At 40.6% G+C, this 12,783-nt stretch overlaps 1 protein-coding gene across 3 annotated transcripts in view; it reads left to right on the top strand.

Annotated features, from left to right (window-relative positions):
• Arid5b (AT-rich interaction domain 5B) overlaps window positions 1-7,413 on the top strand; it is a 183,396-nt gene extending 175,983 nt beyond the window's left edge. For all 3 annotated transcript variants that reach the window (XM_048338849.1, XM_048338850.1, XM_048338851.1), the window contains one exon: window positions 1,212-7,413. In XM_048338849.1, coding sequence (XP_048194806.1) covers window positions 1,212-3,380 — 2,169 coding nt within the window. In that variant the 3' untranslated portion in view covers window positions 3,381-7,413. The remainder of the gene's footprint in view (window positions 1-1,211) is intronic.
• Window positions 7,414-12,783: the final 5,370 nt, after the last annotated feature.

Consider the following 12,783-nt stretch of genomic DNA (forward strand, 5'->3'; position numbering starts at 1 on the left):
GACCAATGATGATTATTAATGTAGAACAAGCCGTGGTATTTGTACTAGAAAAGGCAGCTATTAGTGAACAAAGCTGGGAAGGACAGGCACTTTGCTACAAAGCTGGGGCATACTTCAGTGGGTTTGAGGAACGATACTTAGGATTTTGTTCCTAAATATCCCTAAACCAGCATCTTCAGCCTCACTCAGAGATACAAATATGGATAGCATTTCTCTTCTTAACAGGGAGGAACAAACATGGAGGGTTGAGATTAGCGCAGGGTAGGAGAGACCAACTCAGTATCCTTTTTCTTCAGTGACTGTTCCAATAAGATATGTTAGGGCCGAATGATGGCCATTAGAAAAGGCTCAGCAGCCAGCTTGGTCACATATGTAAAGTTAAAATGACCCTTTAAGGTTAAAGCTTACAAAGCTACATAATGCAATAAAAGGGTGGAATTTTTGCCCCCAACCTTCTGTGAATAGAGACACAGACAAGGCATCCTTATTATTAACTAAAACTTTTTATGGGAATGAACAGAAAAGCAATACTTGACAATTCAGATGTAATAACAATGAAGTTTTCTCTACCATAGAAGGACTTAGATATCCTCTATGCAGATTCTATCCGCAACTTCTTTCATATCTTAGCATTTGCTTCATGCCATATGATGCTGAGTAGGAATTATTAACACCTCACCATCACTAATTTTCAGTGCATCTGTCCTAGTGAACCCATTAGGAAGGGATTTGCTCTTTCAAAGAGAAGCAAAGAGTCCATTTGTTAGTTGTTATTGACGTGGGGTTGGTTAGATTTTTGAAAGAGAGATGCTTTAAAAAAATATTTCTCAGAAGTGTCATAAAACACAACATGTAATTTAAAATCCATTTGGATAATTGACTGATTTGACAAGAAGACAACCTTAGAATTAAAGTATATATTAGAATCAAGGAGTGATGTGATTGTATACCACCATCACATAATACTTTGCTATTTTGATAGGTGTCTCCTAAGGTACTAGAGCGAATATGCATATTTGCCTAATGTTTCTGTAATTTAGATTTCTTTGTTTAGAGCCATGATTGGGGAGTAATAAAACCTTACAGAAACTCAGTGAGCTGATTGACAACCTGTTTTCAAGGGAAACTGCTGTGTGTGATATTTTATTTCAAAGCAGAGCATGTCGGTGTATTTGGTTTGCTTCTGACTATCTTCTGAAATATTTTATCAGGTGTCATCAGAACAAGAGAAGGAACAAGAGACTTTAAACCCGAAAAGTGTCACTGAGCCTCTCCCAGTAGCAGACATAAAGAAAAAAACAGAGGGGCTCCAGGATTTTGCATCGAGACCCCTGGCCGCCCGAGCAGAGCCAGGGAAAGACAGTGAAGCTGACCAAGGTTCCAACAGTGAGAAGGAGACCGAGGAGGCCGGAGAAAAGGGCTCTGTACCCCAGCTCCCCAACACACCCCTTGCCACTGAAAGAGATCCACCCCCAACCCCTGTGGTTGGCAAACCATCCCTCGCCTCTGCCAGCACCCTGGTGGACTCGAAACAAGAAGCCAAACCTTGCTGTTTGACAGAAAGCCCTGACAATGACCTCCAAGATGCATCCTTTCCCAGCTTCCCCGCCACCCAACCATCACTGGCGAGCCAGAATGAGGTCGAAGACGACAAGCTCCCTGCCATGGCAGATTACATTGCCAACTGCACTGTGAAAGTGGACCAGCTGGGCAGTGACGACATCCACAATGCACTGAAGCAGACCCCCAAGGTCCTTGTGGTCCAGTCGTTTGACATGTTCAAAGACAAAGACCTGACTGGACCCATGAATGAGAACCATGGACTCAATTACACGCCTCTGCTCTACTCCAGGGGCAACCCGGGCATTATGTCCCCATTGGCCAAGAAAAAGCTTTTATCTCAAGTGAGTGGGGCCAGCCTCTCCAGCAGCTATCCCTATGGCTCCCCACCTCCTCTGATCAGCAAGAAGAAGCTGATTGCCAGGGATGATTTATGTTCTGGTTTGTCCCAGGCCCACCACAGCCAAAGCACTGACCCCATGGTGGTCAGCCGGCCATCTGTGATTCAGCACGTCCAGAGCTTCAAAGGCAAGCCCTCAGAGGACAGAAAGAGCATCAATGACATCTTTAAGCACGACAAACTGAGTCGATCGGATGCCCACCGCTGCAGCTTCTCCAAGCATCACCTCAGCTCCTTGGCTGACTCCTACGTCCTGAAGCAAGAAATGCAGGAGGGCAAGGAAAAACTATTAGACAAAAGGGCGCTACCCCATTCCCATATGCCTAGCTTCCTGGCAGACTTCTACTCGTCTCCCCATCTCCACAGCCTCTATCGTCACACCGAACACCATCTTCATAACGAGCAGACATCCAAGTACCCCTCGTCCAGGGACATGTACAGGGAATCGGAGAATGGTTCTTTTCCTTCTCATAAACACCAGGAAAAGCTCCATGTAAATTATCTCGCATCTCTCCATCTGCAAGACAAGAAGCTGACCTCGGCAGAAGCCCCTACAGATGATCAGCCCACAGATCTGAGCCTTCCTAAGAACCCACACAAACCAACTGGCAAAGTCCTGGGCCTGGCCCACTCAGCCACAGGACCCCAGGAAAGCAAAGGCAGCTCCCAGTTCCAAGTCATCAGCAGTCAGAGTCGAGACTGTCACCCTAAAGCCTGCAGGGTATCTCCGATGACCATGTCAGCCCCTAAAAAATACGCAGAATCACTTTCAAGATCAGGCAAACCTCACCACGTGAGACTGGAGAATTTCCGAAAGATGGAAGGCATGGTCCATCCCATCCTGCATAGGAAAATGAGTCCTCAGAACATTGGGGCAGCGCGTCCCATCAAGCGCAGCTTGGAGGATTTCGACCTGGTGATTGCTGGGAAAAAGGCCCGGGCTGTGTCTCCTCTGGACCCATCCAAGGAAATGTCCGGGAAGGAGAAGACCTCTGAGCAGGAGAGTGAGGGCAGCAAGGCAGCCTATAGTGGGCATTCAGGGGGTGGATCAGAAGGCCACAAGCTTCCCCTCTCCTCCCCTATCTTCCCAGGTCTGTATTCTGGGAACCTGTGCAGCTCGAGCCTCAATTCCCGGCTTCCAGCTGGATATTCTCATTCTCTGCAGTACTTGAAAAACCAGACTGTGCTTTCTCCACTCATGCAGCCCCTGGCTTTCCACTCGCTTGTGATGCAAAGAGGAATTTTTACATCACCCACAAATTCTCAGCAGCTCTATAGACACTTGGCTGCGGCCACACCTGTGGGAAGTTCCTATGGGGACCTTTTGCACAACAGCATCTACCCTTTAGCTGCTATCAATCCCCAAGCTGCCTTTCCATCTTCCCAGCTGTCCTCCGTACACCCCAGTACAAAACTGTAAGCACTGCTCTGCCCAGAATCTCCAAATGACCCGCCTACTGGTGGAGCTTCACAGCTAATCCTGGGGTGATGGCTTGCAGAGTTAGAAGTTAGTATTCCTTCTAATCTGGGGGGGGGCATATGATGAGTCCCCAGCCATAGAAGCCACATGGGGATGTGAACCTGCCTGATTTTTCTGGGACAACTACAGCCTGGCTGGTCAGTCTTGACCCCATCCAACACGGATGCCCTGGTACCTCTAGATCTTGTGTTTTTGCGTCTGGGTCTTTCTGAGGAGATTTGTGTATATCCAGGAAGAAATTAAGGCATCCCATCGGAGTTTGGATGATCAGAAAACAACCTGGGCAAAGACAGGGCCAGGCTTTTCAAAGCGAGGGGCAGAAAAAAGACTGCAAAACATAGCCAACGGTTGTCCCTCTTTCTATTAAAAAAAAATAAAAAAAACTCTCCAAGTTCAATCAATGCAATGTATAGAGAAACTTCAATAGATCTTTCATTTTGACACTATTAAACAATCCAGAGAAGTAAACACTGTTAAATGAACTGTATATATTTGCTTCTTCAATCTACCAATATCATTGTTTGCTCACCTAATTTATATACAGGAAGTTCCATTTTTCTCCTAGATCCTCTTGTTCCCCTCCACCACTCTTTATCCTTTTTTTTAAAAAAAATTAAACAGTATAACTTTTGTGTTAAAGGTCCTTTGTTTTTGTTTTAGGTTTAGTTTTTTTTGTTTGTTTGTTTGTTGTTTTAAAGGCTGACTGACTTTCCAAGTTGTTGTAATTTTTCCACATCTTACCCTTTTGAGCAGCTTTGGGTGGTCAAGTTATTGTTTACAAATTGAAGCAACTGAGTCTAGTGGAACAAATGAAAATGAAACAATCGGGCACACAGTGGTGCAAAGAAGGTTCCTTTTTTGCAAACCTGCAACTGCCAGGTTTTGTTCCTTATATACAGCAGAGTTGAAAGAGTGTACACACTGCTTACCCAGCCAAATGCTTTCCTTTGAAGTACTGGGTTATGTGAAAATATCGAGCATTTTACTATCCTTATCTAGGCTGTGAAACTGTCCTGCATACCAGAGGAATCACACAAACCAAAACTTCACTGGCATCAAACTACCGAATAACAACAGAATTGAGAAGACATACCTATGGGCTGCACAGGTATTTTAGGAATTTCAGAACTTAGAACAGGAGCCAGAATGGCTTACATTGGTGTTGGCACTGCTCCCATTCAATGATGTGGGAAATGGGGTTGGGAAGAGGATGGAACTCAACCGTCCAGCAGGAGGAGGAGCAACTGAAGGCTACTGGCCAGCTTCCCTAGACCATGGCCTGTTGAGTTCTAGGCAGTTATTGCTTCATCAACTGGCTTTTGACATTCCCATGAAGGCTCTTCCTTCTCTGGGAATAATTAGTATACTGGATTATCTATTTCCAAAGAGTTATCCTCTTTGGGTGCACGGGGTGTGAGTTTCGTGTGCACACACATACAAGGTGGTTAATGTAGGTTTTTTTGCCACCTGGAAGTTCCATCCACTGACCAGGTTTTTTGTTGTTGTTGTTTTGTTTTGTTTTTACTGTAGAAAGTGAATGGTCAAGCTGTTCGTGCAATCCAAAGAGGGGGAGAATACTTACTGCTATTCTCGCCACTTTATTCCATTTGCTCCTGAGCTGTAACAGCAAAGTGGACACCTTTCCTAGTTTGAAAGTGGATCGATAGTGGATTTTCTTTCCCATCCCACCCACCCCTGCTGAAAAATGCTTTGACCAAGTCCCCAGCCCACTCTCCCCCTCTTCGTCCAACACTACCAGTAGACTATAGAACCATAGTTAACCAAGTCTTTTACCTCTGAGATATTTAAGTCTATGAAAGTTGATGACAATTTTCAACTTCTAAATAGGTAACAAATAGGTAACACGACTGAAAATCTAAGCAAAACCAATAACAGTGAAACTGCGGCTCTTACACAAAGCCATGCATGCCGTGCTTTTGTATTGAAAAATGTCTCCATGATATGAAGCCAAATATTTCATGTAACATACTTAACTATCCAAAGGTGGAAACAAAAGAATGTAGAGATCCAGTGTTAAGAGTTCCATTTGCTTCAATTAATTATTTACCTTCCTGTGGAATAATATATATATGCATATATATTTAATAGAACCATAGATAGACTAGTAGAATTTAGATTATAAATGTGTGAATGCAGATTATTCTGCTATTGCACAAGAATGAGGAGGGGTGGGGTGGAGAATCTCAATTCCAGCTGGCATCACACTGGCCAGGACACATACAGAAGAAAAAAAGTTGCACTAGATTGAGAGGTCACAGAATCAGAGGACATGGAAGAAAAGTGAACTCTGGTGACTCCGAAGTTGACATGGGCTAGATCTGATGTGGTTCCTGTGAGTTCATTTCTCAAAAGAGAATGAGGCCTGATTGTCCCCGGTGGAGCTCACCTCTCTATTTGGAATATAGGGTGTTTTGTTTTTTTTCCCTCTGCAGTGATTTCAGTGTGGTTTCATCATGTTGGAATTTGATCACACCATTTTCAAACAATGTTAACATAGTCCAGCTTTTGTTTTGCTCATCTCTTCCGAGAGGAGACTTGCTTTTCTGTCTGAAGAAGCTCATGGCCTCGCCAAAACATCAGGATAAATAAAGAGAGATGAGGGGTATATGTTCCCAACAGAAGCTGTATGCTATTTGTTTTAAAACTCTGAACAGAGATCTTGGAAATCTTTCAAAAAACATTGAATTCTTCGTTGGCTGAGAACCACATTTTTTAAAAGTCTTAAATAGGGCTTTGTTTGCATTGTTTGAGTTCAAGGGGCCTTATTATTGAATGGAATTGCACAAGTCTGTCTTTGTGCAATCAAACCATTGTTATTGGTGGTTCTGTAAAGGAAACTGGAATCTAATTGGCATTGGAGCCATAAATTTATTTACTGAGTGTAGCTTCCAAGAAATGTTGCAATTCAAAATGCACAAAGTCTATGATTTATTGGAGATTCAGAGATTCCAAATAATAGTTTTCAAAAACCTTACCATATGAACTTCTGGTCCAGCTTTTGGCAACTCAATATTTTTTTAATTTACTTTTAATTAAAAAAAGAAAAAGAACCAGCCCAACCAAGTTCTAGAGCTAAGTATTATTCTATGAATGATTTTGAACTTGGAATATTTGCCACAGGACTGACTTATTTATTTACTAGCTAGAAGCTCTTTTAAGTTCGCTTGTTTATCAGGGCATATACAGAAGGGTTTCTTCAAACTCAAATGCTGACTTTACAACTTTCTGACCTGGTGCATGAATTCTCAAGTACTGTATTTCACTGTGTTAGTGTGTCTGATGGACATTTTGAGGTGATCCCACAAAAGAAAAAAAATATTTTGTGTAGTGTGCCTTCAAAGAGAACCATTTATTTCTCTTCACTTGTCCCACAAAGTCACATTTGGTGGTGGTCGGCCAAGTCCCCTCTGGTCTGATTTTACTCTTGTCTCAATTTTAGAGAGAAATGGGAATGATTTCACCCTGGTGAGACGCACGCATTGCAATCATGATCTTGAGCACTAAAACTCCAGTGCTGACTGTTGATGTATTTGATATTTCTGCTTGTCTCCCCATGGTTGAATTATGTCTGAAGAATAGCAGCATAATCTCTTGGCTGTTTATACTTTTTTAAACTTTACTGTGTTGTAAATATTGTATACTTTTGGTGATTCCAGCTATGTAACCTCTATGCTCTGTAAGGTGATGATTTGTATATAGTACCATGGCCCAGTGATATTATAGAGTTTCCCAATGGAGAGGTTATTGAGTAACCTTTGCATTAGTTTAAACACTACCAGAAGAATGCTGAGCCAACTATAAACACTCAATTTTGTATGTTTTCCAAATTGTACTTATTACTGCTTTTGATACTGTATTACGTGCCAATAGTTTCCCAATCACATAGCAGGCAAGAGATATTTTGTACTTTTTGATCCACTGTAATATTTAATAAAAAATGTTACTATCTGTTTCCTTTTGTCTGTTTGTCACTTCTTCCTGAGTGGCCCTGTGGGACAGTCCACCTTTGGGTCTCTAACTGGAATGATGATGATGAAGAAGAAAAGGATGAAGGATGTTCAGTCAGTTACCATATGTTATCTCTAATCTTCACAACCTCATGTGAACATGCTGTGTCCATTTTACTGATGAGAAAGCTGAAACAAGCATAGCAACTTGCCCATGAGTAACAATTGACCAGGTTGGGACTTGAATCCAGGGCTTCCACAAAAGTTCCTATTGATCAGTCAACAAAGGTGTACTCATGTCTCAATTGGCAGATAATACTATTCGGTGGTCAAAATACAATGGCAAGCAAAAGATAAATATCTCTGAAACTTAAATCTCATAGGAAAGAGTTCATCAAGTAGACACCCCTGTATATGTAAAACCTCAACCTGACCTAGTTCTGGGGTAGAAGAGTTCCATATCTAAAGTGACACATGCAGAGGAAGTGGTGACTAAACTGATACATGGATGATGAGCATGAGCTGACTAGGTAAGAAAGAATTGGGAAAAGAGTCATTCAAGCACATGGTAAGATGTGTGCAAAGGACCTGAGGCAGGAACCTGTTTGTCTTCTTATAGGGGGAAAAGCCTTTGTGGCATGATTGCCACGTTGAGGTTAGGTGAGATTAGAATGCCCCAAGGAACACAGCTTGTTGGTCTTTATCCAAAACAAGAAGAGAGATGAAGTAGGGGGTGACGTGATCAGGTTTGTCTTTTCCAACTCCACTCTCCAGAGGGCTACTGCCTGCAGGCATGGTGAGTGGCCTGACATCAAGGCTTTGACGAAGCTGGTGGAACAGAATAGTAGGCATGGTTCAGAGTTACTTGGGAAGAAAAATGTACAGCTTCGGTGATGATTAAGGGAGACAACTGATGGTAGAATAATCAGGAAGGTGAAAACTGTAGGAAAATAAACCTAGTGGCGATAGACAAAGATTTCTAATTGTTCCCTTGATCTTCTACCTCCACGAATTTCATTGGCTTTGCTTAGCTTTGTATATTAGTTGAAATGAGGCATTTATAAGGTAGCATGCTGTGGTTTTTCTGTATAATGAGATGCAGAGTTGAGGAAGGACGGAAAGACAAGGATGGGGACAGGACCTGGGAAACAGCCTTGGGTTAAGACTCTACCACTTGATTGGGAGGGCGTTTGAGTAAAAAGAGGAGCAAGCGTAGAAAGCATGTCATCTGAACTCTGAAGGAGAAAGAAACCTACATTTTAGGCTGAGCACCTAAAATGGCTCACACTTGTTATCCTACCGCCTCAGGAGGCTGAGATCTAAAGATCATGAATCGAAGCCCAGCACAGGCAAGAAAGTCTATCAGAGTTTTATCTCCAATGAATCACCAAAAAGTCAGAAGTTAAGCTATGACTCAAATGGCAGAGCATTGGCCTTGAGCCAAACAATCAAGTGAAAACAAGAGGCGTTCAAGCAGGACTAGAAATAAAACAAACAAATATATACACAAAAAACCAGAAACCTACATTTTGACAAAAAGGCACAGGACCCTTTTGTTCATTTTGGCTGATTCTGAAGGCCTCCTCATCTCTCTAGGTTCAGCATGAACTGCTAGGATAGGAAGTTTGTACTGCCCTCTACTTTCAGGCTGTCATCCGTTTATTAATACAGGAACCAGTTCCTTGGTTCCTGGGCCCTCATTCTAATGCATGCGCACCTCACGTCTTAGTACATCAAAGGACCATTGGTCCATCTCTGACACATTCGGGTTTGCGCATGTGGCTCCCATATTTGATTCATACACAACAGGAAACATCATGACTTATCTATTATTAACAGGCATGGTTGGCAAATATTGTTGGGAAAGGATGCTGCTTTTGCTAAAGATGTCCCTCACAGAGCAAAAAGCAATGAAAACGACCAGTGATACATTCCAGGAAAGTGGCCAAAGTGGACAAATGTTCTGTGTCCGATAGTGATAAGGAAATAGACAATTTGTTTTTATATCAACAAGTACATGAGTGGCAGAGAAGTGAAAGAAAGTATAGCCTTCTCTGATTGACCTAAGAGTGTAGAAAATCACATTCATTTAGGCTTCCTTCATTCAAAATTCCAGAATGTTCCAATTTCCAGGTAGATTCCCAGAATTAAGAACATTATGAAGCATTTAACCTGCTTCAAAGAATAAAGAATGTTTAACCATGCTGCCCAAAGTCCTCTGTGTGAGTAGTGGGCTGTTCTCTGAGAACTTGAATACCATTATGTGGATTCTTGTTGTAACTCACTCTAGAGCACAGATGTCTAAGCAAACTTCCTGGAATGGAAAAATTGAAGAATTCAGTAGCCTGTAGGTCAGTGTGGCTACTGAGAACTTCAAATGTGTTTAGTATGGCAGAGGAACTATTTCATTCTCTTTAGTATGGATTTAAACAGCCACAGGTTGCTAGTGGATATTTCCTAGGACAATGCAGATCTAGAAGTCCCAGCTGGCCACTGCACATATAGACTTAGCCTCAGTTACAGAGAGGTCAGTATGTGCTCAATAACTTAACACAGCAAAGGAGGTGACATGGTGCCTCTTCTTGGGGAAAAAAAAAAACAACAAACGTGTTCATTAGGACTGATAGTTGACCTTATACTATTTTTCATTCAGGATTTACACCTACACACTTAAATACTTACTAAATGATCAAGTACATCATTGAGCAAGCATTATGAGATGCCTGCTATTACAGGAGTTTGGCACCCACAGCACAGCCTTCTATAATACCAAATATGCTTGGGTGAAGTTTGACTGCAACTCTCAGGAAGTCTGGGAAATGTTAGATGTGACGAGGAGGGTTCTCGGAGTGAGAGATGACCAAGTGGGAAGAGGAAGAACTAGAGCCCATGGAATGTATGTGTAGTAAACATATCTTTAGTGCTCTAGTGCCAGTTCATCAAACCTGAGTCTAGTGCTTCATGCCTCTTTAACACATGAGATCAATGCCAGATAATAATTGTAATTGGCTATGTTTTATTTGGTATTAATTCATCAGATCCTCATAACCTTCCATGAGTGTAAAGACAATATTGATTCCTACTTTACAAATGAGGAAAACAAAGCACAATTAGCTTCTCATTTCCAGTCAAAATGAGCAGAGGTTATCCTTTGCACCAAAAAATTCCCTTTTGCCTTGAGTTTGTTCTTATCCTGTTCATCTCCTTCTGTAGTTCCCATTCCAATCCTGAAATGCCAGTGAGTAGCCAAAAGCAATGAGTCATAGAAGCCTAAGGTTGTTTGTCAATGAATGAGACTGGAAAAAAATAACCAGAGATAATAAGAAAAGATCAATCTGTAATATTAAAAAAGAAAAAAATAAAATGATGAAGTAGACCTTTTAAATTACAAAATAGTACTAGTTTTATATTTAAAAATTGTTAAATGTGAATGAAAGAGGTTGATTACGAAAAGAGGTAGAAATGAACAAAGTTTTCTCAAGAAGAAATACAAAACTTATATAATTACAAATCTATAAGAAGACAAGAGGTCAGAGGCATGGCTCCATTTGTAGAGTGCTAGCCAAAGAGCCAAAGCATCAGGTACCAAGTTCTAGTCCCAGACTCAGACTAAAAACAGAGAAAAGAAGGCAAATATTTGTCATCAAAAAACACCACAGCCAGATGATTTTAGGACTGCTTTAGGGAACTGAAAAAAGAAGGAAAGATTGCCAATTCTTTTTTATGACTTTGTAACTTAATTACCTAAAACTTACAATGGATAGTGAAAGACAGAAAACATAGAGACCAATCAATACTTATAATGAGATACAGAAATGATGAGTAAAACCCTAGCTATAAATCATATGCTTATGTAAGTTTATGCGTACAAACACATACATATATGCATACGTTAAAACAACATTTTAAGTGTCTTATAAACTTACACCCTAATAGTTTATTCTAGAAATACAAAAATGATGTATATTAGACAGTATGCTAGTGAAATAAGATGTTAAACTGTCTAGAATAAAACTAAATTATATCTTTTCCCTAAACATACTGATGAGTTCCAAGTGGATTACGTATTATATAATATGAAACCATAAAACTGCTATCTTGAAGAGAAAATTGCAGAATCTTTTATATATCCTGAGATAAGAAAAGCCATTCTAACCATGACTCAACATTGCTTTGCTATCCATTGATCAACAGATTGATCATTACCTACATAAAAATAACTCTTCCATGTGCAAAAATTAAATGAATTCAAAACATTTATTTTATTTTGGGAATGACTATTTGCAACTCAATACAAAGGGATCATTTTTTTAATAGATAAAGGGATGCTAGAAATCAAGAAAAAGAGAAAATGACAATAACATGTTCAAATGTTAAGTGTAAAGTTGAATTACTATTTTAGTTCAGAGAATTTTGACAAATGGGTTCAACCACATAGCTGTTCAACAATATCCCCAGGAAGCTGAGTCAAGGGCATCCTGGACACTGAAATCAATGGATGCTTAAGTATCTAATACAAGTGGTATAGCATTTGCCTATTATTTACACACATTCTCTTATATACCTCAAACTGTTTCTACATTACCCCTGACACCTAATGCAACACAATGCTATTCAAATAACTGTTAGACTGTATCTCTTAGGGAATCAGGACAAGAAAAGAATGGTTGCATGTGCAATTATCTTCTTTGTCAAACATTTTCACCCCCATTTGTTGAGCCTGCATTGTAGCATCCACTAGTGTGGGCAATGCAATTGTCTTCATAGCCAAGAATAACAACAACAAAAATAGCACACTTCCATCCTCACCAAATGATTACTCACAACACTTCACAGCCAATTACCTCATACTGACCCAGAAGATAAACACTATTTCTACCATCAGAGATTCATTTTCCTTGTTTTAAGTATTCTTTTAAAATTGGAAACACTAGGATCTTTTACTATCACATTATTGCTTTTGCTATCATGTCCTGTGGTTCAGCTGCCATGTGATGGCAATCTAATAAAATGCATAAATAAAAGGTATGAAGTTTAGAGAAGACAAAACAACATCAAGATTTTTGTAAACAATGATTGTTCATCTGGAGGACCTAAGAAAGTTTATGGATACATCATTAGAATAAAAAAGAGAGCTCAGCACACTAGCTGGATATAAGATCAAAACACCAGCCAGATATGAGTGGCTCTTAACTGGAATCTCAGGAGGCTGAGATCTGAGGATTAAGGTTCAAATCCAATCTGGGTAGACAACTTCTGAGACTTTTATCTTCAATTTGCTAGCAAAAAGCCATTAGTGGAGATGTGGTTCAAGTAGGAAAGTGCCATCCTTGAGCTAAGCAAAGGGAGAGTTCAAGGCTCTGACTTTAAGGCAG

The sequence above is a fragment of the Perognathus longimembris genome, chromosome 2 (assembly GCF_023159225.1).
Source record: "Perognathus longimembris pacificus isolate PPM17 chromosome 2, ASM2315922v1, whole genome shotgun sequence".
Classification (NCBI taxonomy): domain Eukaryota; kingdom Metazoa; phylum Chordata; class Mammalia; order Rodentia; family Heteromyidae; genus Perognathus; species Perognathus longimembris.